This window comes from Haemorhous mexicanus, chromosome Z (genome assembly GCF_027477595.1).
Source record: "Haemorhous mexicanus isolate bHaeMex1 chromosome Z, bHaeMex1.pri, whole genome shotgun sequence".
Lineage (NCBI taxonomy): Eukaryota > Metazoa > Chordata > Aves > Passeriformes > Fringillidae > Haemorhous > Haemorhous mexicanus.
The window spans coordinates 46,262,590-46,286,050 of record NC_082381.1 but is presented as its reverse complement, the minus strand read 5'-3'; the positions used below and the strand labels follow the sequence as shown (position 1 = coordinate 46,286,050).

The 23,461-nt window shown below is 41.3% G+C and overlaps 1 protein-coding gene across 1 annotated transcript in view; it reads right to left on the bottom strand.

The window, feature by feature from the left end:
• The window catches only part of CHSY3 (chondroitin sulfate synthase 3), a 131,696-nt gene extending 130,322 nt beyond the window's left edge, over positions 1–1,374 (bottom strand). The window contains exon 1 of the mRNA XM_059874153.1: positions 447–1,374. Within this exon, the coding sequence (XP_059730136.1) occupies positions 447–1,161 (715 nt within the window). The 5' untranslated portion in view covers positions 1,162–1,374. The remainder of the gene's footprint in view (positions 1–446) is intronic.
• Positions 1,375–23,461: the final 22,087 nt, after the last annotated feature.

Sequence of the window (23,461 nt, the reverse complement as noted above, 5' to 3'; positions counted from 1 at the left end):
TAAGTCCTGCAGTGCCCCGCAGCCCGCCGCGCCCGGTCTGACCAGACCCCCTCCGCCGGACCACGGCGGAGGCTCGTCCGCAGGATCGCCACGGAGGCGAGGGCGGGGACGGCACAACCGGGACCACATGCCTATCCAAAGGACCGCTCACCGAGCCCGACGTGGTCCAACCCGCAGTTTTGGCTCTCCAATGAGCCGCGGCCTCCTAAGAGACGGCCCGGCCCGGGCACGCCGGGGTTCCCTCAGGGATGGGGCGGCTCCCCGTACCCCGCACACTGGGGCTGGAAGCAAACGCCGGCGGGGCGCTGGCGGGTCGAGGCGCCCCCTCCTCTCCCGTCCCCAGGCGGGCACTGAATCCCCCCTGACTCACGGGGGGACTTCGACGGGCTCCCAGACACCACTCCCCTTCCTCCCCGCCTCCCGCCGGTGGGATGCGCCCCGGTCACCTTTTATGTAGACGTCGTCGTCCGCCCGCATGAACCACTCGTACTTGTCCAGGTAGTGGTCGTGCATGTACTTGATCATCATGAACGACTTCTTTTGCGGCGGGTAAGAGTCGTCCACTCCAGGCAGGGCAACGACGGGCAGCGGCGGCATCCCGGGGGGCGCGGCGGAGCCCTGACTGGAGAAGAACTCCACGCGGCCCGGCACCGACGGCGCCCATGTCCGCTGCGCCGCCACCGCCCGACTGCCCAGGTACTTCTGAGCCGTCATCACCCCCACGTAGAGAAAGTTGCGGGGCTTGGTGCAGCCCTGGGCGCCTCCCCAGTCCCCGCTCCCGTTGTGGCTGCCGCCAGGCCGGCCGCTCCGCTTTTCGCCGCCTTCGTCCTCCTCCTCCGGCTCCCCTTCCCCGCCGGCAGCGGGGCTGGAGACCGTGCCCTCCGCCGCCGCCGGCGGCAGTTCCCAGGGGCTGCTCCTGAAACTCGTGCCGCCCAGCACCGCCGCTGCCCCCGGCGGCGCCTGCTGCCCGCCCGCCGCCGCCGCGCCCCGGGCCGCCCCCGGCCCCGCCGCGCGGCCGTAGTAGGAGCAGAGGCTGGCGCCGCGCCGCTTCTTCTCGCTGAGCTCGGCCACTCTAGGGGCGATGAGCCAGGAGGCGGCGGTGAAACCGAGCACCAGCCCCAGAACCACGCTTAGCCAGGGTCTCCGGGATCGCGCTGCCATGTCGCGGGAGGGGCGGCTCCCGGAGCAGCGCTACCGCCGCCGGCGTCCCGCTGGAGGCGACCCCCGTCCCGCGGCGGCCTCAAGCGCGGCGTCTCCCGCCGCGGGTCCCTGCCCCGCCGCGGCGGCCCGGGCGGCTGCGCTGCTCCCGAGTCAAACTTCTGCGGGCGGGAGGGCGGCGGAGCGCGAGCGGCGGCGCCTCTGCTCCGCTGGCACCTTGTCCCCGCCGCGGCTGGTCCCTCCCTGCCCCTCCCACCGCTCAGCCTCCTCCGCCCCAACCCCCGCGCAGCCCCCGCCGCCTTCCTCCGTGGCTGCCGAGCGCCTCACCCCGGAGGGTGCCGCCGACGCCCGAGCTCCGCCGGAGAAGTGGCGGCCGCCGCCGCCGCCGCTCCGGAAGGAAACGATTTTTTTAGATGCCTCTCGCGGATCACCCGCGCCGCGGCCTCGGCACCCGAACCAGCCCCGCCGTCCGCTGGCGACCCTCCTGCCCGCTGGGGCGGGGCAGGGCGGGGGCAGCCCGCCGGGCGGTGCGGAACGGTGGGGCGTGGTGGGGCTGCCCCCGGCAACCTGGCTTAGCTCTGCATCGCCCGATGCGTCCCGGACCCGCTGTAGCAGCCGGCGAGGCCGGGGTCTGATCAGCGGCCGCGGCTCGGCACCATCCGAGGGCGGCCACGGGGCGCCGGACGGGACCGTTCCGCCCGGTTGTGTCCTCCAGAGATCGTGAAGGGAAGATCGCGGAAGGCAGGTTCGGGGTGTCGTGTCGGGGGGAGAGATGCCCTCTCCACTGCCTCCCCTCTGGCCTCTGCCTTCTGCCCTCGACAGTTAACAACTCCCAGCTAAAAGTGCCTTTTCCTGTGGCGTGGATTCCCACGGCCTGAGTGTATCATTAGTGTTAGTAGTGTTAGTATTAGTGGTATTGTTAATATTGCTTTGGTTCTCATGAGCTCCAGGATCTGGGGCATTGCTTCCTCATCCTCCTGACCTCTGGGTAACCTCTGGGTAACGGCGCTGTCCACAGTCCAGGATGACTGACAGCAGCAATAAAACGTTAAGGACGCTGTGGCTACAGGGACAGTTTTAATTCTGAAGTTGCCTGTACATCCTCCATATTTGTATGCATCCTTTATTTAATTGTGCAAGATGTCTATCTCCAACATCCATACATCTTTTCACAGAAATACATCAATACAACAGATCCAGTGACATATATTTAATAGTTTTCAGGAAAACCACCCATTTTGTGGCTAATCTGTGGCGTTGTCTATCACTTCTTGTGACTTTATCAATTAGACATATGTCAGGGTGGGAGGAGGAGTACGGGGGCTGGTGGTCTGTGATGTTAGCAAAAGTGTGCGAATAGTGAGAGAAAAATTTCAAGCCTTTTACCGCTTTACCCACCTAACAAAGCAAGTCCACTCTGCATAGTCTTTAGCTGTGAAAAGGTCACTTACTGAAGTAATTTGCAGTTTTTCCATGTGACTGCCACATGCAGTGAGCAGGCTGCGTGCTCTTTGTGTTTTTGAGATATGGAAGCATCAGGCTCAGGAAGCATACCCTATGGCTTTCCCAGGACTGAATGTCCTTTCCAAACAGACCATGGTTAATTTCCTCCCCATGTGCACACAGGCTGGTGCGTTTGTAGCCCCAATCCGTAAGACACTAGGCATTCACTCCAGCTGTCACCATTACAAATAACAGCCCAAGTGTTGTGTCTGGACTTAGGATCACTACCTAAGATGTGTGAGCAACAAGATAGCAGATCCGTAGTCTGTCTTCCACAAGCTATTAACAGACAAGCTAAGAGGAAGGATGTCCTCCAGAAAGGTTTTACAATGGCATTGGGAATTACCAGTGTTCTGAGAGTCTCAGCTTTCTGTATGAGCCTTACATTTTAAAGTACAATCATTCCATCTTGCAAACAGTTGGGTGTTACTGGGCCATGGTGAGTCATGTGCAGTACAACCTCCTGGAGACCTTCACAGCCCCATCATAATGGCGTCCTAAATTTTCAGACAGCTTACTGCTCTGGGGTTGCAGAGGTACGATGTATGATGCTCAGCCACTTCCCTTGCTTATGCAAATACTGAAATCACTCCAATCAGTGTCAGGTGCACCAGCTCCTCAGATCCGGCAGCTTTTATTTTTGTCACAAAAAGAGCAGGTAAACCCATGAGAGGTAATTATAAAGCCCTCTACACACTTCTGAGTTGAAAATGGACCTCAAGGTGTTGTGTATTATCAAAATAATTTATAAATACATTGAATATAAGGTGTGGATCTACCTGCATTTGTATTTTTAGTTCAATACTATTCCACTGTTTTGATACACTGCAGAGAAATCTGTTGAAAGTTTATGGAATTTAATGGACACTGACATAGACTGGACCACTTTTATAGGAGCAATGGTGGCATCTAGTGGTTGACGATAACAGTCCTGTACCTGTGTTCAGAATGCCTTTAAAAATCATGTAAAGGGCATGTAAAACGCCATATATATTCATAGCAGCCATAGGTGGAAAGCACTGACTAAATCTGGCTGTCCTTTAGGTGTTCCCTTAGAAAGTTAAGAAAGAATAATGGCTGAATGCCATTTTCAAAACAACAACAACCAAAAAAGCCTCAAAAAGTGGTGAGAAGTGGATAGGCTTGATGCAAGAAAGGGGAAATTTAAGACTGTCATATATTAATTATTGAAAGGACTGGAGCTATTTCTATCACTAATCAGACAAATCTGAAAAATTTGCAATCAGGTGGCGGTATTCAAATCCAAAACAAAACCTTTTTCACTACCTTTTCACTTTTGTTCTTTAAAGTATCATCACAAATCAGCAAATAACTCCCTTTTAGGTGTGTGAGATTTAAAACTAATTAGAGCATTTGGCTCTAAGTGATGGAAAGTAATGTGCCCAGCCCACAAAAATAGCTCATATCAGAGCTAGCACAGCCACCTGCAAAAGATAAAGAAATATCAATTGTCTTTGCAGAGCAAACTTAGGAAGCCTAAGTTTAAAATTCCCCTTGGGCATTTGGTTTCATTAGGGAGGCATACAGACATAATTTACAGAGCAGTAGTTGTAATTGCCAAACATCCTATAACATTTTTTTAGGCATATGTTTATTCATTGATACACCTGGGTAACCATATGCATTAATCATATCTTAACAAATAAATAGTCTTCAGTCTTTATTATAGTGTTCCAAAACTCCTCAGGGTTTATGGCTGAGTTTGGTATTTTTACATTGTGTTTGCATTATTGCAACATCTGGCTCTATAACCATTTGTATTTCCATGCACAGTTTTCTTTTGGAAGGTAATTATATATCCAGTCTATTAACCCTCACAGACATCTGACTGAATGTGGTTAAAGCCTTTTCAATTGATTTTATGGGACTCTGGGTACAGCCAGATCTTAGATGAATATACCCCTTTCTTTCAGGAGAGATCAGCTGCTTATGTCCTTACGGTCTGTCTTGGTTTGAAAAACAGCTGTCTGCCATGGAAGGTGGGAACCTCCCTTGGAATGGAAAAAAAATTACCCCCTTCCCTCTGAATTACTATAACTTTGAAATAAAGGGTTCTTCAGACAGATATGGGAACAGGAACATCAGTTCTTTGCTAGTATATATATATATGTAAAAAGGCAAACAAAAAACAAAAACGGCAAAGACAACAAAAACGGCAGAGACAACAAAAAGAACCAGAAGAGCAAAGCACCTCTGAGGAAATTGGTTGATTTTTTTCCCCCTTTTTGACAGTCTACCCGGTAGGATGTGGGTTTTGGTGGAACCAGGGAAAGTGACATCCTAGTTGGCGTGTCACTCCCTGCCCTCCCTGTATCTGTGGAAACCCTTGATCAGCGTAGCTCACTACCTCTGTTTATTCAAGGCAGTGCGATTTATTTAAAGAATGTCAAACTTCCTGGGTTTTCAAACTGAAATTGGTAGGCTGCAGTTAAGGCTAAATATCTCATGCAAACCCTTTTCCTGCGGCTTGTGAAGCAGCGCTGGGGTAGTGATTCCCACCGGCCAGTGCTACAGGAATCATCCCTGTGAGGGGGGAGAGGGTCAGGAATCCCGACCCAGGTACAGAGGGTAGCGAGCTGCACCCTTTCCGCTCCTCCTCCTCCCAGCCACATCTCTTTTTCTCTTAAGTATTGGTAGTTATTGTTTCTTAGCAACAGATGGGACAAAATTCCAGGAGAGAAAGAAACAAAAGGAATAATCCTAATCCCCAAATTTACAGTTTTACCAGAATTTCCTTGCAGAGAAATAACACATCGTGCAGCAGGAGGCCAACTGCAGTATCTTGCTCCTTCACTACTGTCCACAGGGCCAATTCTGATGCTCATATATTCAGTTTTGTTCCAGACCGAGATCAGTGAAGTGCAGGTATTACTAAAAACAAAATCTTTGTATCATCTAGAATTATTCGCAGTTCTGAAAATCCATCAGTAATTAAAATTTTAGATTCAAGATGATTTCACAACATCACAACAACTGTTAATAAACCCATCTTTTATTCCGGGAAAACAAACAAACTACACGATGTGCAATTTAATTAAAATGTGGGGCTTCATACTCAAATTTTAATAAAAACAAAATTTAAAATTTTATGATAGACTATGCTGGAAAATGTGTACTTCTGAAAATCCATTTAGATTTAACATTTTCTCCATTATTTATGGAAAAATATATTCATAAGACTGAAAAAGTTTTTGTTCTAATAGCTTTTTCTAATAGTTTTACTACCAAAAGTAATCTTTTTTCTTTTTCCACCTTGAAAACAAGAGAAGATAAAATAGAGGAGTAATTTCTAATTGCAATAGCAGTATCCTACATACACAAATACCTTACTGGTTAATCTGCAGACTGCAGTAATGCATGCCAGGAAACTGTGTGACGTACTTTGTTGTGTGGTTTGGGAAAGGTAGAGGTCACTGCTTTAAGGCTGCTCAGCAATCTGAAAAATCTGGCAAAGTAAATAAAAATCTAAACTGAATTTAAAAAAAAAAAATCCACCCAGAAGAGAACTTTGGAAAGATAATAACAGGATGTCTACAGACACGAACAGCTATTGCTCCAGAGGAAGAACTGAATAGTTACCTTTCATTATAAACCAACCAAAAGAGAAGTGACAATAAACACATACACATCCTCTCTTCCAACATCTCCAGTGTCGATGAACCATGTGACATCTAAAAAGGCAAAACTAGGAGGAGAGAACTGTATGGTCAGAAGTCTGATTCTAGGCATATTGGTTTCATGCATTTATGTAATCCTTTTTCAAGAACTTTTGAAGAGGTTATAAACAAGTTGATAACAAACAACACTTTTTCTAAGTTTGTTAGGAATTTTACTCAAATATGATTTTTACTCAGATTTGACATGAAAGTCACCTAATTCAATATCCTTCTAGTCTGCAAGTTGAAATGCCTGGATGAAGGACAAATACTGATATTTACAAGACTCACTATCTTCATCAAACATTGCAATAACATTATTTTGCAATTGTAATGTAAAGCCAGAAAAAAAATTCTTTTGTATATTATGTCACTTTTTCCACTTGATCCTAGAGACAAATTTCCAAAGTCTGAATTAAGGTTATAAATAATTATACTTAATATTAAGAGAGAAAAATATAAATAATTTTTATTAGAAACCACTCTTTCAGTCTGTCAGTATTCTGAATATACGTAGAAGCTGTCCCATTGAATTTGGTAGGATTATGGTTGTGTCAGCTTCTTGTTCTTATTACTAGATTAAGGTATTAGTAATCATACTAAGATTTCTAAAAATCCAGATGAGAGCTAAACATTATAAGATTATTTTTCCTGAGAAGTTTAATATGTTGTCTGCTGTAGCTAATCACACACAGGATTAGAAAGCCTGGCAGGAGAGTTTAAACATGCCATGGATAAACTATTAAATTCATATCAAAGACATTGGAAATCTGCTTATTGATTTCAACTAGCCTTGGAATGGGCCTGAAATCTTGTTTACACCTGAGACCTTTCTTATACTTTCTTGATTTGAATACAGATGGGTAGGTTTTTTAACAGTGACACTGGGACCCTAATTAGATGTTGGATGAGGAAAATATACATGCACAATAGGAAGAGTAGTTGTGCCACCTTGTGAAACAACATCGTGGTTGCAGTCAGATGCTTTCTGGCAGCATTTCATTACGATTCAAACCCTTGCATAATGTCTTCTGTACTGAGTTATTATTACACCAGTTTATTTTATACCTTTTATTAGAAAAATATTTTGAAAGAAGCAACTTTTCTACTTGCTTTCTGACTTATTTGCTGAAAACGCTATCACAGTTTTGAAAAAATTATCTTTTACCTGCTTATTTCTTCTCTATGTAGCTTCAATACTTTGTGCAAAAAGTAGATATCTCTTAAAAGCAGAATTTTTTCCAAAATTATTCTATCTTTGGCAAAAGTAATAACTAATTGTAGAAAGTATTTTGTTCAGAGAATCTAGAATTTTGAGGGGAAACACATACAAACAAACAAACAAACAAACAAATCTTCTAAGAGGCATAAGGGATTTCCCAAGGAAAAAGTTGGATTTTTTTTTAATCTTTCTATGATTGCATTCAAAAAATTTTTAAAAATTAAAGCAATCGAAAGAAAACACTTTTTAGATTAAAAATTTATTATATTTCTGTGAGTAAAATGTGTGGTTGAAATATCAACCAGGAAATCCTTTCAACAAATTTCTACAACAGAACAGTTTTTCTATTTTAAAAATACATCATATAAAATAGATACATCATAATTTTTACTAGCATTTTTGACTTATAATATAAATAGGAGATTTGATTAGTAATGTAAACCTACACTTGGATGAAGAGAACCCCACAGCTGAAGAAGGAATTATCCCTGATTTCCATTCTATCATTTGACTTATTAAATGAGCAGTTTGTGGCATATTTTCTCTACTCAGTTACTCACATGGTGGCCCAAATTCAGCAGAATATATTCTTTTTAGTCTGGAAGCTATTCTAATGGAACTAGGAGAGTTAAACTAGAAGTTTCAAAACCAAACTTATAAAAGGTTAACTTTGTGCATGAAATAAAAACATCACAATATTTTGCTTTAGAATGGCTATTTTTTAAGAGATGCTACAAAGTAGAAGTACAGGTTTGCATTTAAATGCACTGTCCCCAAATCACTAATGTGGGAACTCAGCTTATGAATTGTTGTGATTATAGAAATAGAGTGCTTGAAATTAAGTCCATTTTAATTTTTTTTTTAAATGTATTTTTAGTCTTAAAAGTTGCTATAGTGAAGAGAGAAACTATGAAATTCAATTTGTGACTCAAATGCATTTAGCAATTTAACATTCTCAGGGCAATGGCATCAAGCATGAAGTCTGGCAAATTTGCTTTGCAAAATCCCTTACATAGATGCTTGTATTTCATGCAACGTTTACAAACGAAAAGTTTGCTTGCTGTGGAACTGGCATTTACAACACTGATGAGCATCAGCATGTAACAAATTGCAGAAAATATCCAGGACTCAGGATTGTTTATCAATTTAGATTGTGGCCTTGAGGTAAGAATTAAGAAGAAGAAGAAAATTTACAGTTTTACAGTCTCATGCCACAAGTTTCTAAGAGAATTATTCTCATGTGTAAGCTTCTGAAATTTCAGATGATCATAAGACAAATATGGATTAATTTCTCTGATGATAAAATAAGCATATGTGTCTTACTCTCTTTTGTATTATCCTGACTTTGGCTGTCTCCAAGAACTTTGTCTTTGCAAAATCTAGCTAAAGTAAAAAAGGCTTTGGATTTTAAAGGTAGGCTAGTTAGTCAGGCTCCTGTCCCATGTGGGAATCCTCCTTCCAGGCTGGAAGATACAAGATTGATGACAGCAGGCTGATCCCCATGAATTCTCATTTCATTCATATTAGGGAACAATTTTATATGCCTTGTGCCTCCAAGCTGCTATGGCATATGTGGCAGCTGTAGAAGAAGGGGCTGTTAGGATTTTCTGACTGCTCTCTGGACAAAGATATGAAAGCTCCCCTGAGGCAAGGAGGATAAATTGCCAATTATTCTTAATTAATAAGCAAAGGACCTAGGAATTCCTCAAGTAGTATATTCCACCACTTGCATTATGTATAGTTCTTTCCACATTGCTAGGACAAGCAGGTCTGATATGGAGAAATATCATCATATCACCCAAAGGAAACAGCCAGAAAGAGCTAAGCAGGAAGGCATGCACTGCTCCTTTCAGCTGGACTGGTAAGAATGACTGCTGTGGCCATCAAAACCTACCCTCTGTCATTTTTCCCATTATAATCTTCTGTAAAGTAGGAAGGAAGGAAAGGAGAAGCCAGCAACTGAACCAAACTTTGAAAGGCTGGAGATAGACTTGAAGGCATAGCTGTGCAACACAATATAAAAACTTTTGAGAAGGGAAGACAACCCCATTCCTCCCTATTCCTGTGACATGGACAGTAAACAACATTTGATGTCATTACCTAAAGATATTTTTATATTAAATTGGTGGATCAAGTCTATTTTTAGCTGTATTTGTCTTTATTTCACCAGTAGTTGTGATGAGAAAACAAGGAATTGCCATTTCTTAGTTCTTGCTGTGTGTATGTGGCTAATCCTTGTCTCTGGCTCCTTTTACTCAAGTAATCACCACAAGGAATTTTAACACTAGAACTTATATTTTTCAGCTAACTAATTCTTTTCTCTCAATAGTATTTTAAACAGATTTCAGCTGTTCAGCAGCTAGTGCAATATAAGAGCATATCCAATAAAACCATGCCCTGTCATTTGCAGAGTTAATGTTCTGCCATGGTACAAAAGGTGATTAATATGCTAAACCAGTGTTATTTGGTAAATACAGCTTATAAGTATTTTTTCTGTCAAGCACACATCAAGATCCCTACTACTACCCTGAAAGTAGCATTTCCCCAGCAGCATAAGGCTGCAGAATTTATTTTCTGGGGAACATTTTCTACAGATTGACCTCCCTATTCTGATGGAAAGGCTCAGACCTCAACTCTTCTCATATCTTTGCATTTTCCCAAAGTGTGATTTCCTGAGCAGAGGGGAGTCAGAATATTCCTTATCTGCCTCTTGCAGTGTCAGGCAGGAAATTATAGATTTTATTGAAGATCTAAAATTTGCCATTCTCTTCCACTTATTTAGCTTCACTCTTTTAAACCAGGGACAAAGTCTTATCTTCACCTTCAATACACTCAATGATTCATCTCTTCTGTTTTCAGAGTTGTATTTGAAAGCCTTTTCACACTGAAGAGTGCTCAGCATGCTGCTTTATGCTTAAACAGTAGCTGACAGATCCTACACAAGAAAAGAGTCTCCTGTTCAATGCCTCATTTTCAATGAAGCTGAGGCTAGCATGGGGGCTTATTCTTAGAAGAGAGATCACCACTGACACCAGCTTTCAGCAGAATGATACATTACAAAATAGGTAGGCATTAATAACTTTAGAGCACTGCCATGCAAAAATCCCCTGGGTTTTAAAGGAAGCAAAAAATTGGTTTCTCAAAGAAACAGTGCCAGCGCTAAGAGAAATTCCCATTGTGTGCATTTACAGTGCACCAATTGGTAAGTGCAACAACTGAACCCACCTGACTTAATTTCACATTTATTAGTGCCTTAAATGAAAGAAAGAAGTATGCAGAATGTGAAAAATACATACTGAAAACAAGGCTGAACATTTAATAAAGTATCCAGGGACTAAAATTATGCAGGATAACAGTAGGTGTCAGAGGTAACAAGAACTTCTTGTGTTAGTACAGAAAAAGCAGTGATGCTGAGCTGGCCAGAGGGCAGATACGTGAGCACTCATTATATCTTTCTTTCCTTTAAAATGCCATCATACTTACATTTTTTTTTCATTAATTTTAGCTGAGGAGGCTATTTTTGACCTGGTTGATAACACAGTCAGCACCAAAGACATAAGAATTCAGTATAGGATAGGGCAGGAAGACACCAGTGAGAACCCTCAGAGAAATTAGACATTGCAAAGGTGAGGTCTAGGATGCTTCGAGAACTGGGCTGTTGCTGTAAAACCAGAAGTTGCATCTCATAATAGCAAATTTGGTAAGGTTCTACACAAACAAAACAGTACCAGTGTTAAACTGGTATAAAGTTCAAATTCAGTATTTAAAATCTCATAATTTGCTTAACTATGGCTTCCAGAGAGAATAACTTGAAGCAAATCCAGCAACCTCCTATTATGTAAAAGCCTAACAAGAGCTGAGAGTAAAAAGTTCTCATGAAGTTGGGGCTTTCCTGAGCACAGGAGGCTGTGCTTGGCCAATCTCCACTTTTGAGAACAAAAACATGTCCTGAGGCTTCAACGTGCTTTACAGACTCAAATCAGCATTTCTTGAAGATGACTCAGGTTCAGTCACACAAAAATTCTAGTTTTTTGAGCATGGAGCTCAAAATTAGAGCAGGAAAAATTGATATATTATTCTTAGTACCAATTCTTTAACCCTTTTCAGATTTTCAGGTCCATTCCTGAGATTGACATTGAAAACTAGGAATCTCTACTGATGTCTGTATTTTAAAAACCTTCTACCAACTGCTATCTGTTTAAGTTCAAGTGACTTAAATTTCTCCTTCTAGTTCCACTGGACACCTCTACAGTGGTTCTGTACTCTCCTGATCTTGGGTGAATTTTTCCAAATGTTTCTGCTGAGGTTTGCCCATGGAGGCTCTGTTAACCTGACAGACCATGGGATTTCCTGCCATGTCAGTGCTGTACACCCCCCTCTCCAAGCCTGTGCAATAAATGTCCTAGTTGTGGTTTCTTAGCAAGCATTTGCTGATACACATACAGCAATGAATTCTTCCTAAAAAGTTATTTTCCTTGTCTGCCAATTGTCTGTCTAGGTCACAAGCATGATGACTGCAATAATGCGTTTTAACAATCAGCAATCTTCCGAAGGAAAGCCACCAAAAAATTTGGGATTTTTAAAAATTTTGTATCAGGTGTGCAATGCTATGATGTCTTACGAGAAAAGCATTGAGTTTCTATCTGTAGCTTGTATTAGCAGTAAGTTTTACCAGGTTTTATTTAGTACCAAAACATAGATCAATTCACAATAATATAGCTAAATTATTTTGTTGAGGGTTTTTTGGTGCTTTTTAAATAAAAATAATGGAAAGATAATATCAAAGCTCAACCTCCAAAATTAAAGATATGCATTTTTCTTCCTGGTTCTTCAGTTATTTCTACTTCCAAAAAAAGCATCAAAATTAAACTTTGAAGGAAAACATAAGTTTTTAAACATAATTTAATAAATTTTAAGGCATTATGAGGCAATACAACAGTAGTCACACTTATGTTCCCTTGTTTAATGCCAATGTTTTCATCAAGGGAATAGATGTTTGCTGAAGACCTAATTTTTTTTTTCATGCAAATTGTCATCTGAGCATTCTAGTGGTAGATATATTACATAATAAAAAATGTACTTTCATAGAGCTTATTGACTGCTTTGTGTGTTAATATTCTCTGGAAGAAAAGAAGTGTTTGTAAACTAGACCCCAACCCTGCAATTATGTTGCTTAGTAGTTATGGTCATTTACCTTATCAAACAAACTTGTATACATTTTTCTTGTTAGGTTTTTTGGTTTTTTTTTTTTTTACTTTTAATTTCATTTGAAACTCCAAAACAGGAGTACTTAGAAGACAGAACCAGGTTAAAAGTCAAAGCCATCTGCTTTACTTCCTGAGGAAAAACAAAAATGACAAATATCTAGGTTTTGGGCAAATTCTCCCAGCATAATTAAAATAGAACAAAATCCTTGTTTATGAGCAACATTTACTGAGAACTTTCCTCACCTTCTTTTTCTGGAATAGATAGTAACTCATTTTGTGTCTTAATATTGCCACATTCAAGAAATGATGTGCAAGATGAGTCAAAATTATTCACCTTTTTACAGAGAGCAAGGAATTATATTTTTTTTTTAAATAGAAACCAGTTACTGCTATTTTGTCAGAAGCAGCACTGAGATAATTTAGGCAGTGTCTCTGTGCCAGCCAGCTCTCAGCTCCTGCCATGTTCCTTAGGAGTAGGATCTGTGTACCCAGGACCTGGATGATGGTTTAGTGACAGCCACCAACTCCCTAGGAGTTCTCAGCTTCCCACTTCTTAAAGCAGCCCAGGACTGTTGGTTAACAGCACCTGGTCATCTCTATCCTCCCTCTGAGAGCATCATACTTCAGAGTCTACCTGTTTTCATCAGTCTTCACCCATGCATTTTGAAGTCTGCTTATTTAAATGTACAATGGCCACTTTTTGAGGTCGCTGGCCCTAATGCAAAGCATTACTCTGATATAGGTGGTGGAGCAGCTTTCCTGCAGATGGTATGACACTGGCTGAGATAGTTCAGTGTGGCAAGCCAGTCTCCAGAGAATATTGCATTGTCTGTGGTGTAAATATGGTGCACTTAAGAATATGTCAGAGGGAGATGCAAATATATACTGATTTACTTTGAAGCTCAAATGTGCTTGCCAAACTTGCCTACTGTCAATGTGCAGCATGAATGGAAACTGGCTAGAAGCAAGCAGTGGATATAGCTGGCTCCATCAACTTGAACCATGTCAGACAACCTAATATGATGTTGGAATATAAAGATATAACCAGAATGGATAAGCAGGAGCTAACTTTGTGTCAGAAAAGAAACTTGAGAAGAATCCCATAACTATACTGTAAAAGGAGGATTTGTCTAATGACACTCCTGATGTTACAAAGAACAAGTTCCAAGGGATCCTGACATCCTCGCTGAATGCCATGTGTGAAAGGAAAAAATTACAAAATCTTAAGCCATTGAACATTTTTTTGAGGAGGATATTATTCAGACTCCTTAGAATGAATTGTCAAGACATGCCACTTATAGTTATCAAGTTTTAAAAGTGTAGCTGGAAGCACATCTTCCAACAGAGAGCAGGCAGGGAAAGTCTCCTGGACTTTAGTACTTGTCAATCAAGCATACCACTGTGCTACTAGTGACAGAATTTAGTTGTCTTTAGTTTGCAGAACTTTATAATTAATGTCTTCTTCATCATCTCATTGATCAACAAGTTTCTCCAATTTATTCTGCTGTAATCATCAGTAACAGCTTATTCCTTAACACTTCATAAGCATGCAGCAGCAGTTCACTTACTTACGAGGTTTGAAACTGATTTTGGACACCGAGCAACTCCTGCTAATTCACATAAATTTATATAATTTTGGTTTTGGTGACCTGTCACTGTATCTCACATTTATGGTCCACATCACCATGCTGAATAATGAAGTTAAAATGGATTAAGAAAACAACAGCAAAAGGAAGTTTTATTTTCAGCAAGCTTTCAGCCCCCAGTCATAACATGTTAAAACATTTGCAGGGAAGAAAGTGGGTAGAAACTTTTTCATTAAAAAGTTCTTCTAGAGTGAACTGATCCCACAAAAAGTTTCAGCAGGAGCCAGCAGAGATGACCAATACTTCCTGCCTGGTTTGCCCCAATTGCAGGGCTGCCCCGCTGCCCAGGCAGCCAGTGCAGCCTGCTGAGCTGCTTCAGTGTCCAGCTCCTTGTCTGAACTGCCTGTTTCACAGGCAGGGTGCCCACACCTCTGTGTGCCCTTGACTGCCTCAGCTCACAGCTGTGTGAGAAATGTAGCTTTACAGACCTCTGCATAGTTCAGGTATTAATTCAGGCATAATTCAGATGGAAAATACACAGAAGAGCATGCCTAGAGCAAGAGGTGTACAACTGAGGGTCCAAGAAATGTTACAGGTGTCAAACAAATGGAAAGGTCAATGATAGCTGCCTGCTGCCAGGATGCAGAGGGAAGGCCAGGTTCTTTGGCAGTATCTGACTGAGCCATCATCACAATTGTTGTATCCAAACTCAGGAGTGCAGGGAATAATGTACCATAATGGAAGGAGATCTCACTTGGAATAGAAGCATATTTTCTGGTGGTAGAATTGCCTTCTGAAAACAAGGTCACTTGCTCTCGTCTTGTCATGGGGGTATGGACACAGCACTAGGGAAAGTATCTGACCAATGCATATACTCTTAAATGTAGTCACTAAGGTAAAATTCAATAGATTTCACTATGCTGATCCCACCTTTATTTTTGTCAAAAAACACACAGAGAAGCTGATTTCTCACTTCAAGGTCAGACATGCATTTAGGCCCTAAGTGAATTCTTCTCTTCCTCAGCAGTTTGCACTGTATTGCAGCATTCATTTCCACACAACATTACTGCTAAAAAACTTTTTACTCTATTGTTTCTATTGCCTCAGGACTTGACAACTTGCCAATTTAACACACTGCCTTCCAGGCTGCAAACAATATCACTATTCCATTTGCTGGGAGAACCCATTTTTCTCTAGCTTTGAGCTTTGCATAAACTTATACTTCCTGCTCAATTACTTCTAGTATTTAATATTTTAACCCAAATGTAAAAAGTCAGAGATACTGTTGTATCAGCTCATTCAATTCTAAATGCCTTGCCCAGGATTTATTCTTGTCCTAAGTATACTTTCTATGTCACATTTCAATCAGGGACAAAGCCTGATTTAATGTCATAGCTTTCTCTTTATCCTCAGCTTAATCGTAACAAATTAGGAGGTTTTCCATTCCATTTCTCATTATTTTATTTTTCAACAGTCTCTATAAACTGTGTTCTATGGTAACTTAATATTGCAGGCATTTCAGAAGTGTTTATGGGGTGAAATAACTTGTCAAACCTTTAGAGCAATACAGACCATTTCAGACAAAACAGAGCTTTCAGATTCCTTACTTTAATTTTTCCCCTACAAATTATTCTGAAACTTGATGCCTAATTAATATTAGTTAGTTATTACTAGATGCTTAGTCAATATTAAGGAACAGACATTTAAAAAATGAAAGTAAAAATAAAAATTTAGGGCCTCAACTATGCAAATTACCCACATGCCAGTGTACTAACACTTGGTTCAGCTCACAACTCAATGAGCTGAGACAATATTTATGGCATTGCTCCTTAAAAAAGCCAGAGAACTAATGCAAATTTAAAGATTGAATTCCCTGTGCTCATTTTAGCTTAAGAACTATTTTTATGAGGCACACAGTCTCTCCTTTAGCAATTCACCAGCAGGGCTAGTCACATACAGAGCATTATTTACTAATGGCTTCTGTACCCAGATTATTTTATATCCCAAGCAGTTTCAAAACATTATCATTCTCACAGTTCAGAAAATAAAAAATGCATATGTGGGTGTAGAAAAGAGGAATCAGACTTTGAACAAAAGCAAGCACCTCCCACAACAAAACCATCCCCTGTTATTTCCATTATCTTTATCACTTCCCTTTCTGAGACAGGATCAAGATATTTAGAAGAGAGACCCAAACAGCTGAACAACAACAACAACAACAACAACAACAACAACAACAACAAACCCCGCTTCAGAATGCATGCTTATGTGTGTGTTTTCTGTATTGAGTTGTGCCTAGAGAAAAGCAGTTTTAGGGCTGAACAGGCACACACACCCTCAGGTATTAAAAACAGAAGTCTGTCGAATTTGAAGCAAATAAGCCCAACACTCAGTAGATTTGTGCTGTGTGTTGAACAATAACTGTGCTGCCATAAAACTTTCTGCCTTCTGCCTTAACTCCACAATGCTTCCTCCAAGAAGACTGACCTTACCACAGGCAAGAAGAATTCCCACAGATGAACCCACTTACAGCTACAAGAGTTTCAATTTACTACAGCAGCTGCAGCAAATTGATTTCTGAGCTGAGAGTGGCTTATTGGAGAATTTCCAAAAAGAGCACAATCAGCACAGACAAAGCCCCAGAGAGAAACAAGCCCTCTTCAGGAAGGCTGGTTCATATACTGGGTTGTCTGTGAAGCTGAATACATGGATGGAAAAAATAATGTGCACCAACTCAGGATCTGTGTGTTTTCGTTAAATGACATAGCTAGTCATGCTGCTATGAATTAACCATTCTTCTCTCTCAGCCTAAAAATTGCTGGCCAACTGGTTACAATAATGCATTGAAAATATGATTGTGTACAGGATTTTTGTTTCTGGGTTGCCTGAATAGAATGTAATATATCAGAGGAGAGAGTGTCCAGCATTTTTTCCACAACCAGATGACTTAAAATTGCTCTGTTGAGGAAAAAGAACCCTTAACAATATGTAATCAGTAACAGAATATTGTGACTTTTGGATTCAGTGTCTCAGGATCACTGCAACAAGTTTCCTGTTGCAAGGATTCACAAAGTCAGCTTCCACGATTAGAAAATCCTGCCAAGTACCTCTGTCAGGAAGAGGGTTGCCTGTCAGGATGCACTGCCACCACTGACCAGACTGGCTGCTCCCAGGGAGAAGCTCACTAAAAAACTGCTGCAAAAGGAAGTAATCAAGAGGGATAGAGCGATGTGGTCAAAAGCTGCTTACCTAAAGCATGTGTTCATTCAAACTCCACCTCAGCTCAAACTAGAGCTACATCTGCTCTTCAGCAGAAATCTGCAAAGAATGTGGGTGATTTTGGAGAGGAGAGGAGGGGGCAATGCTCCCACAAATCGCAAACCTTGCAAGTTAAATCTTATACAGATTTAGATTCATGGACTTAGAGATGAATATTACATGAAGAAATTAATTGTTCTCTACCATTGTTCTGTTGTCCTCCTTTCAGATAATGGACTGTAAGTGGGCACAGGCCTATCAAACTTGACTTGCAACTCTGAGTTTGCAGTGCCTCTGAGGTTGCTGAGAAATTAATTGAACCATGGCACATGTCATGTTCCTATGAATATATGTAGGTAGCCCATGCACTTGAATAGGGATGTAGCAGTGTCTTGAGTCCAAACCAATATCATGGGAAATAAGAGTTGGAACAGAGAAAGCCTTTCAACATAAGCAGGATCTCACAGACAGGAGCGTCTTCCCTGTATTTAGTAATGCACCTCTCCAGAATGCAAATAATCATGTTTGCAAATAAGCAGGTTATGGCCCAAGCGGAACTATAAATCCACTGAAATTTGTATGGTTCTTTGTCCACAAAGTACAACTCATTAGGAAAATAATAATAATTTTTTTTTTAAGTAGGTAATTCTAAAGGCACTTTTCACGAAGGAAGCTATATAGGAGGAAGTGCTGTTGTTAAATCCAAAAGTGTAATCCACCTAAAATACTAGGTGCTAAAAACTTTTGAAATTTATCTTGTGCAACAATGAGATGGTACGCTTTATCTTACACCTGTCACTTGTTACAGAAGGTAACTGCTACTCCAACTTTTCAAATCTAGATGCATATTCTAACCAGTAAAACCACAAGAGAAAATAGTTGACAGAAGTATTGCATTTGTTGTGCTGGATGCCAGTCTGACAGCTGACTAGATCCCTCACAAATTTGTATTTCACCAAATGACTCAACTTGCAGGAGCATACTAACACAGAATAGATCCTTGGAGTGTCTTCAGCAGTAGAATCTTCTTCAAAATATCTCTGAAGTAATCACTGGGACCTGGATAGGGAAGTTTGTGGTAGACCTTCCTGATCTTTCAGGGATAAACAGAAGAGATGCACAGCATCTGCGCAGATTCTTTGTTGTTCATTTACCATCCACACTCCAAATTAGCATAATTAAAGGAGTAGCTTCTGCCCTACCCAGAGATATTTATAGTATATTTCAACTCCCAACTCACATCGCTTCTTTCTTTTTCAAATCCTGATGTGACCAGCTAATTTCACTCATGGCAAACTCAAAAATGTCTCTTTCCCTGCCCTTCTTTTTTGTTATAGACCTTGCCTTCTGTAATAGGTGCATTGGAAGGAAAAAAAGTTAGGCTGGAAGATGAAAACATGTACCCTGCTAAAGCAACAAGCCCTGTGAGATTTTTTCATGGACCAGGTCTGTGCTTTACTGAAGGGGAGTGGTAGCTGTAATTTTCCCAAATTGTGCCTGTAGAACTGCCAGAACCATGCAGGACTCTGTTTTCAGCAAATTTACAGGCCAAAACCAAATAAAATGAGAACACAGTTGTATATTTCTGGACACTTTTGGGATGAGAAGAATGAAGCAAAGGAAGAGAAAGGCTGAGAATTTCCTCAGAAGTCTTCCAATATGTTCTAATGATTTGGGAGAGTAGTTGAACTGAAAGCCAGTATAAAAATTTCATTCAATTAGGTAGTTTAAAAAACTAATCCTTATTTACTGGAGAATAGGCAATTACTCTAAAATCACTTGTGAAATATAGTAATTGCCAGTGCAATTATAAGTGGGCATATTCTGTAGGACTCTCATTTGCTTCCACGTTGCAGTTTATAAGAGCAAATTTCTGCAGTTACTGTATATGCTTGTTTTGCCAGCAAAAGGTAGCATTCTACCACAATTATACCATTGTCCTACATCTTTTTAGAGGTGTTGGTAAGATATTGATATATTAACTTGTATGTTAAGAAGTTTCACTGACTACATAGGAATCTTTGCTGCTATTTTATTTATTACTATTGGAATAAAAAAAATTACAAATCAGGCCAAGGTTTGTTTATGTTCTGATGAAAACTTGACTTTTTTCCTACCTTAAAGCACCTATTTAAAGTCTTATTGATGATAAGTTTTCTGGAGGGCTGCAGGAAAGGGACCTTGGTGTCCTTGTTAAGGGCAAGTTGATCAGCAGTGATGAGCCAGCAGTGCTCTGTCAGCCAGGAGGGCCAACTGTGTCCTTGGTGCATCAGGCACAGCAGAGCAAGGAAGGGGATTGTCTCACTCTGCTCTGCACTGGGGAGGTCTCACCTTGAGTGCTGGAGCTGTTCTGAATGCCACAATACAAAAAAGATATTGAGCTGTTGGAGAGCATCTGAAGGAAGGCTGTGGGGATGGTGAAGGGTCTGGAGGGGAAGTGGTATGAGGAGTGGCTGAGGTCATGTGGTCTGTTCAGCCTGGAGGAGACTGAGGGGAGACCTCACTGAGGTCTTCAACATCCATACAGGGCTGAACAGAGGAAGAGACACTAATCCCTTCACTCCTTTGACCGCTGACAGAACTTGAAGAAATGGAATGAAGCTGAGTGAGGGGAGATTTAGGTTGGATGCCAGGAAAAGATTTTTCACCCAGGGGGTGATTGTGCCCTGGAATAGTCAGGAAATGTGGAATAGTTACACTAATTCCTCCCCAGGGAATTGGTCACAACACCAAGCCTGACAGAGTTCATTAAGCATTTGGACAATGCTCTTAGGCACATGGTGAGATTCTTGGAGTGTCCTGTGCAGGGCCAGGAGTTGGACTTGATGATCCTGATGGGCCCCTTCCAATTCAGCATATTCTATGATTCTGTCAAAATATGAAATTATGTGTGTGAGCATGCTCTCAGGATAGGAAGAGACCAATTAATGTAGATCACAGAGATTACTTACTGGAAACTTACTAGTAGAGTTGTTTCATTCATGGAATCATATAATCATTAAGATTGGACAACACCTCCAAAATAATCAGTGCCAGCTCTTAAACCATCACCACTGTAATGACCAAAAACCACGTGCATACAAACCATGTCCATATGTTTCTTGAACACTTCCATAGGTGGTGACTCCATCATTTCTCTGGGCAACCTGTCCCAGCGCATGACAACCATTTCAATGAATAATTTTCTTATAATATCCATTCCCAACCTTCCCTGGCACAACTTGAGGCCATTTCCTCTTGCTACCTGGGAAAAGAGGCTGACACCCACATATCCACAACCTCTTTTTATGGAGTTGTAGACAGCAACAAGGTCCTCCTGAACCTCCTTTTCTTTTAAGCACTTTTGTAATATACTAAACATTCTGTTCTCTAACCGCCAATACCAATGCTAGTTTATTATGAATGTTGTGTGATGACCTGTCTTTTTCAGTCTCTGTCATTAATGAATTAAAAGAACCCCAAACTACCTAACCAACAAAGGCAAAAACTCACATGACAAAAGAAACAACGCACTGCAGTGTCTATCAACCAAAATTTCTTTTTTTTTCCTACAACATAGGTGAAGTAACACAACACCAAATGGTTAAAGAAGGGGTGTCTAATTTACTGTTTTTAGAGTTAGCACATGGTGCAAAGGATCCCGAGGCTCCACCACTCTCCCCTGACAAAAAGTCTTTGTCTCTCAGTTTGTTGAGTTGGTTGGTTCCTCTCAAAGTATTCGAGTGTTGCTTATTTTTCCACTACCAGCAGCTCAGCTCGCGTTTGAGCAGACAACGGGCTCTTCCCATTCGAGTGCTCTCCGAAGGGCGCAGCAGCAAGCCCCGTCCTTCACGGTCGGGCAGCCGCTCCCGCCGGGCACGAAGGAGCCTTCCCTTCCCTTCCGGCACGTTCCGCATTTTCCGGGAACACGCTGGAGCCGCGGGGTCCCTCCGCCCGCCGCGCTCCGCCGCGAGGGGTCACCAAAGGAACCCGCATCGCCACGGCCATGCCCGAGGATCGCAAAAAATCGAGCAGCCCTTCCCCCACATCCAAGAGAAACATGACATTATTTTAAAAATTTAAAAAATAAAAAAATTATCTCCAAGCGGCATCTTCGCGCCTGACGCGTTTTCCCTCTTTGCTGGCTCTCCGCTAGGTGACAGCAGTGAAATCGGACTAAAACAGCCCGCAGCCAACTTGCGGGGAAAACCGGCTTTATCCTTTCAGCTGAGCCCTCACAAAGTAATGTAGTTGAGAAACTCGCATTATTGGCGGTTTTCCTGGAAATTACAGAGCTCTTTGCTTTTAGGCTTCCAGCCTGCAGGCCTCAATAATTTACAAAAGTACGTCTCTGCATTATATGCAATGCACTTAAAGCAAATGTACTTGGGCTGGAAAAAAGTCAAGTATTGTTGGTTTAATGTTAGTAGTTACTTCATAATGTCGGCTATTAGTCTTGTAAAATACTCTTTAGTTCTTTCTTTCGTAAACTGAACGGGCCTGATCGTTCAGACAAGAGCCCCCATCTGCACTGAAACTGCTGCAAAGCAGGAGACTGAGTTACCCTGTGTATTTACAGCAATGTTCAATTTTGTAACAGGGATGCTAATTTTATGTACGTGCATTTAAATGCTAGTACTCTTTTACTGTTGTCTGCACACCAGATTCAAGCAGTAAGCTTTTTAACTTGAATTTTTTTAGGTTGAATCTTTAAACTGGTTATAATACGAGCTAGAGTAGGGTCCAAGAAGTTACAGCACACAAAAGAATCAATCATGGACTAGATGAGAAGGAAGGAATGAGTACACTTGTCTGAAGACGAATTCATCTTGACATGACTTAAAGCACTGTAAACCTGCTGTAGGTAGGACACATTCTAGAATTCAGAAGGGACAGTACCAACCTTCTACCATAGTTCTATTCCTGAGTAATCCAAAGCATTTCTTGTGGGATAAGAAGAAATCTGGTATAACCAGATATATAAGCAGATCTGGTATAACCTCAACTTTCCAGATCATGTGTATCTGTGAGATTCTTTTTCAAAAGGGAAACATCTCAATAGTATTCATAGCTCCTCAAATACCAAATCCAGAGGTACAAAGGGCTTGCAGCACCCAGAGCATCTTTTCAGAAAAGAAATAATTACTGGAAGTTCTTGTCTCCCTATTCACTTACTTTTTATTTTGTAACTATATCTCATGTTTTGATTCTCCTGAATTTTTCTGAGGTATATTAACTTAACAGTCTATGTGCTCTAAACATTTAATTTTGTTCCTTTAATTTACAGAGATTCTTTTTCACAGCCTGGTTACGTAGCTTTAATATTTTTAAGGTGAATTAATTCCAGTTTATACTCTTGTACTCCACAGATTTTGTTGAAAAAAAATATTGTCACTCCATGTTTTGGGATGACAGAAATATGTTGAAAGAATATGACCTAGTGATGGAAGAACTTTGTCACAGGTTATGGAATTTTTTGGATAGAAACACAGTGATCTATTTTCTGTTTTTCTTCTCTGAAAAAGTGCAAGAAAATATTTATTTGTTTAGGCTGTCATTTACTATGTGCTGCATCATTGCAGCAATACACTCAGTGACTAAGTAAAGTGTTAATTTTTGTTTTATAATTCTTTGGGATATCTTGAATGATACTTTATAATCCTTTTCTATATTCTAAAAATAGCTGTCATAAAAAGACAAAAAGGATGGTAGGTGTTTTTTAGAACAAATAGTCAGCTGGTTCTCTATACACGCTATATGTAACATACCACACATACTGACTTAAATCACTAGACCAAAGAAGGCACTAAAAAAGATAAAATATAGTTTTCTTTCTAAATTATACCTGTAAGGAGACATTCAGCCATGCAC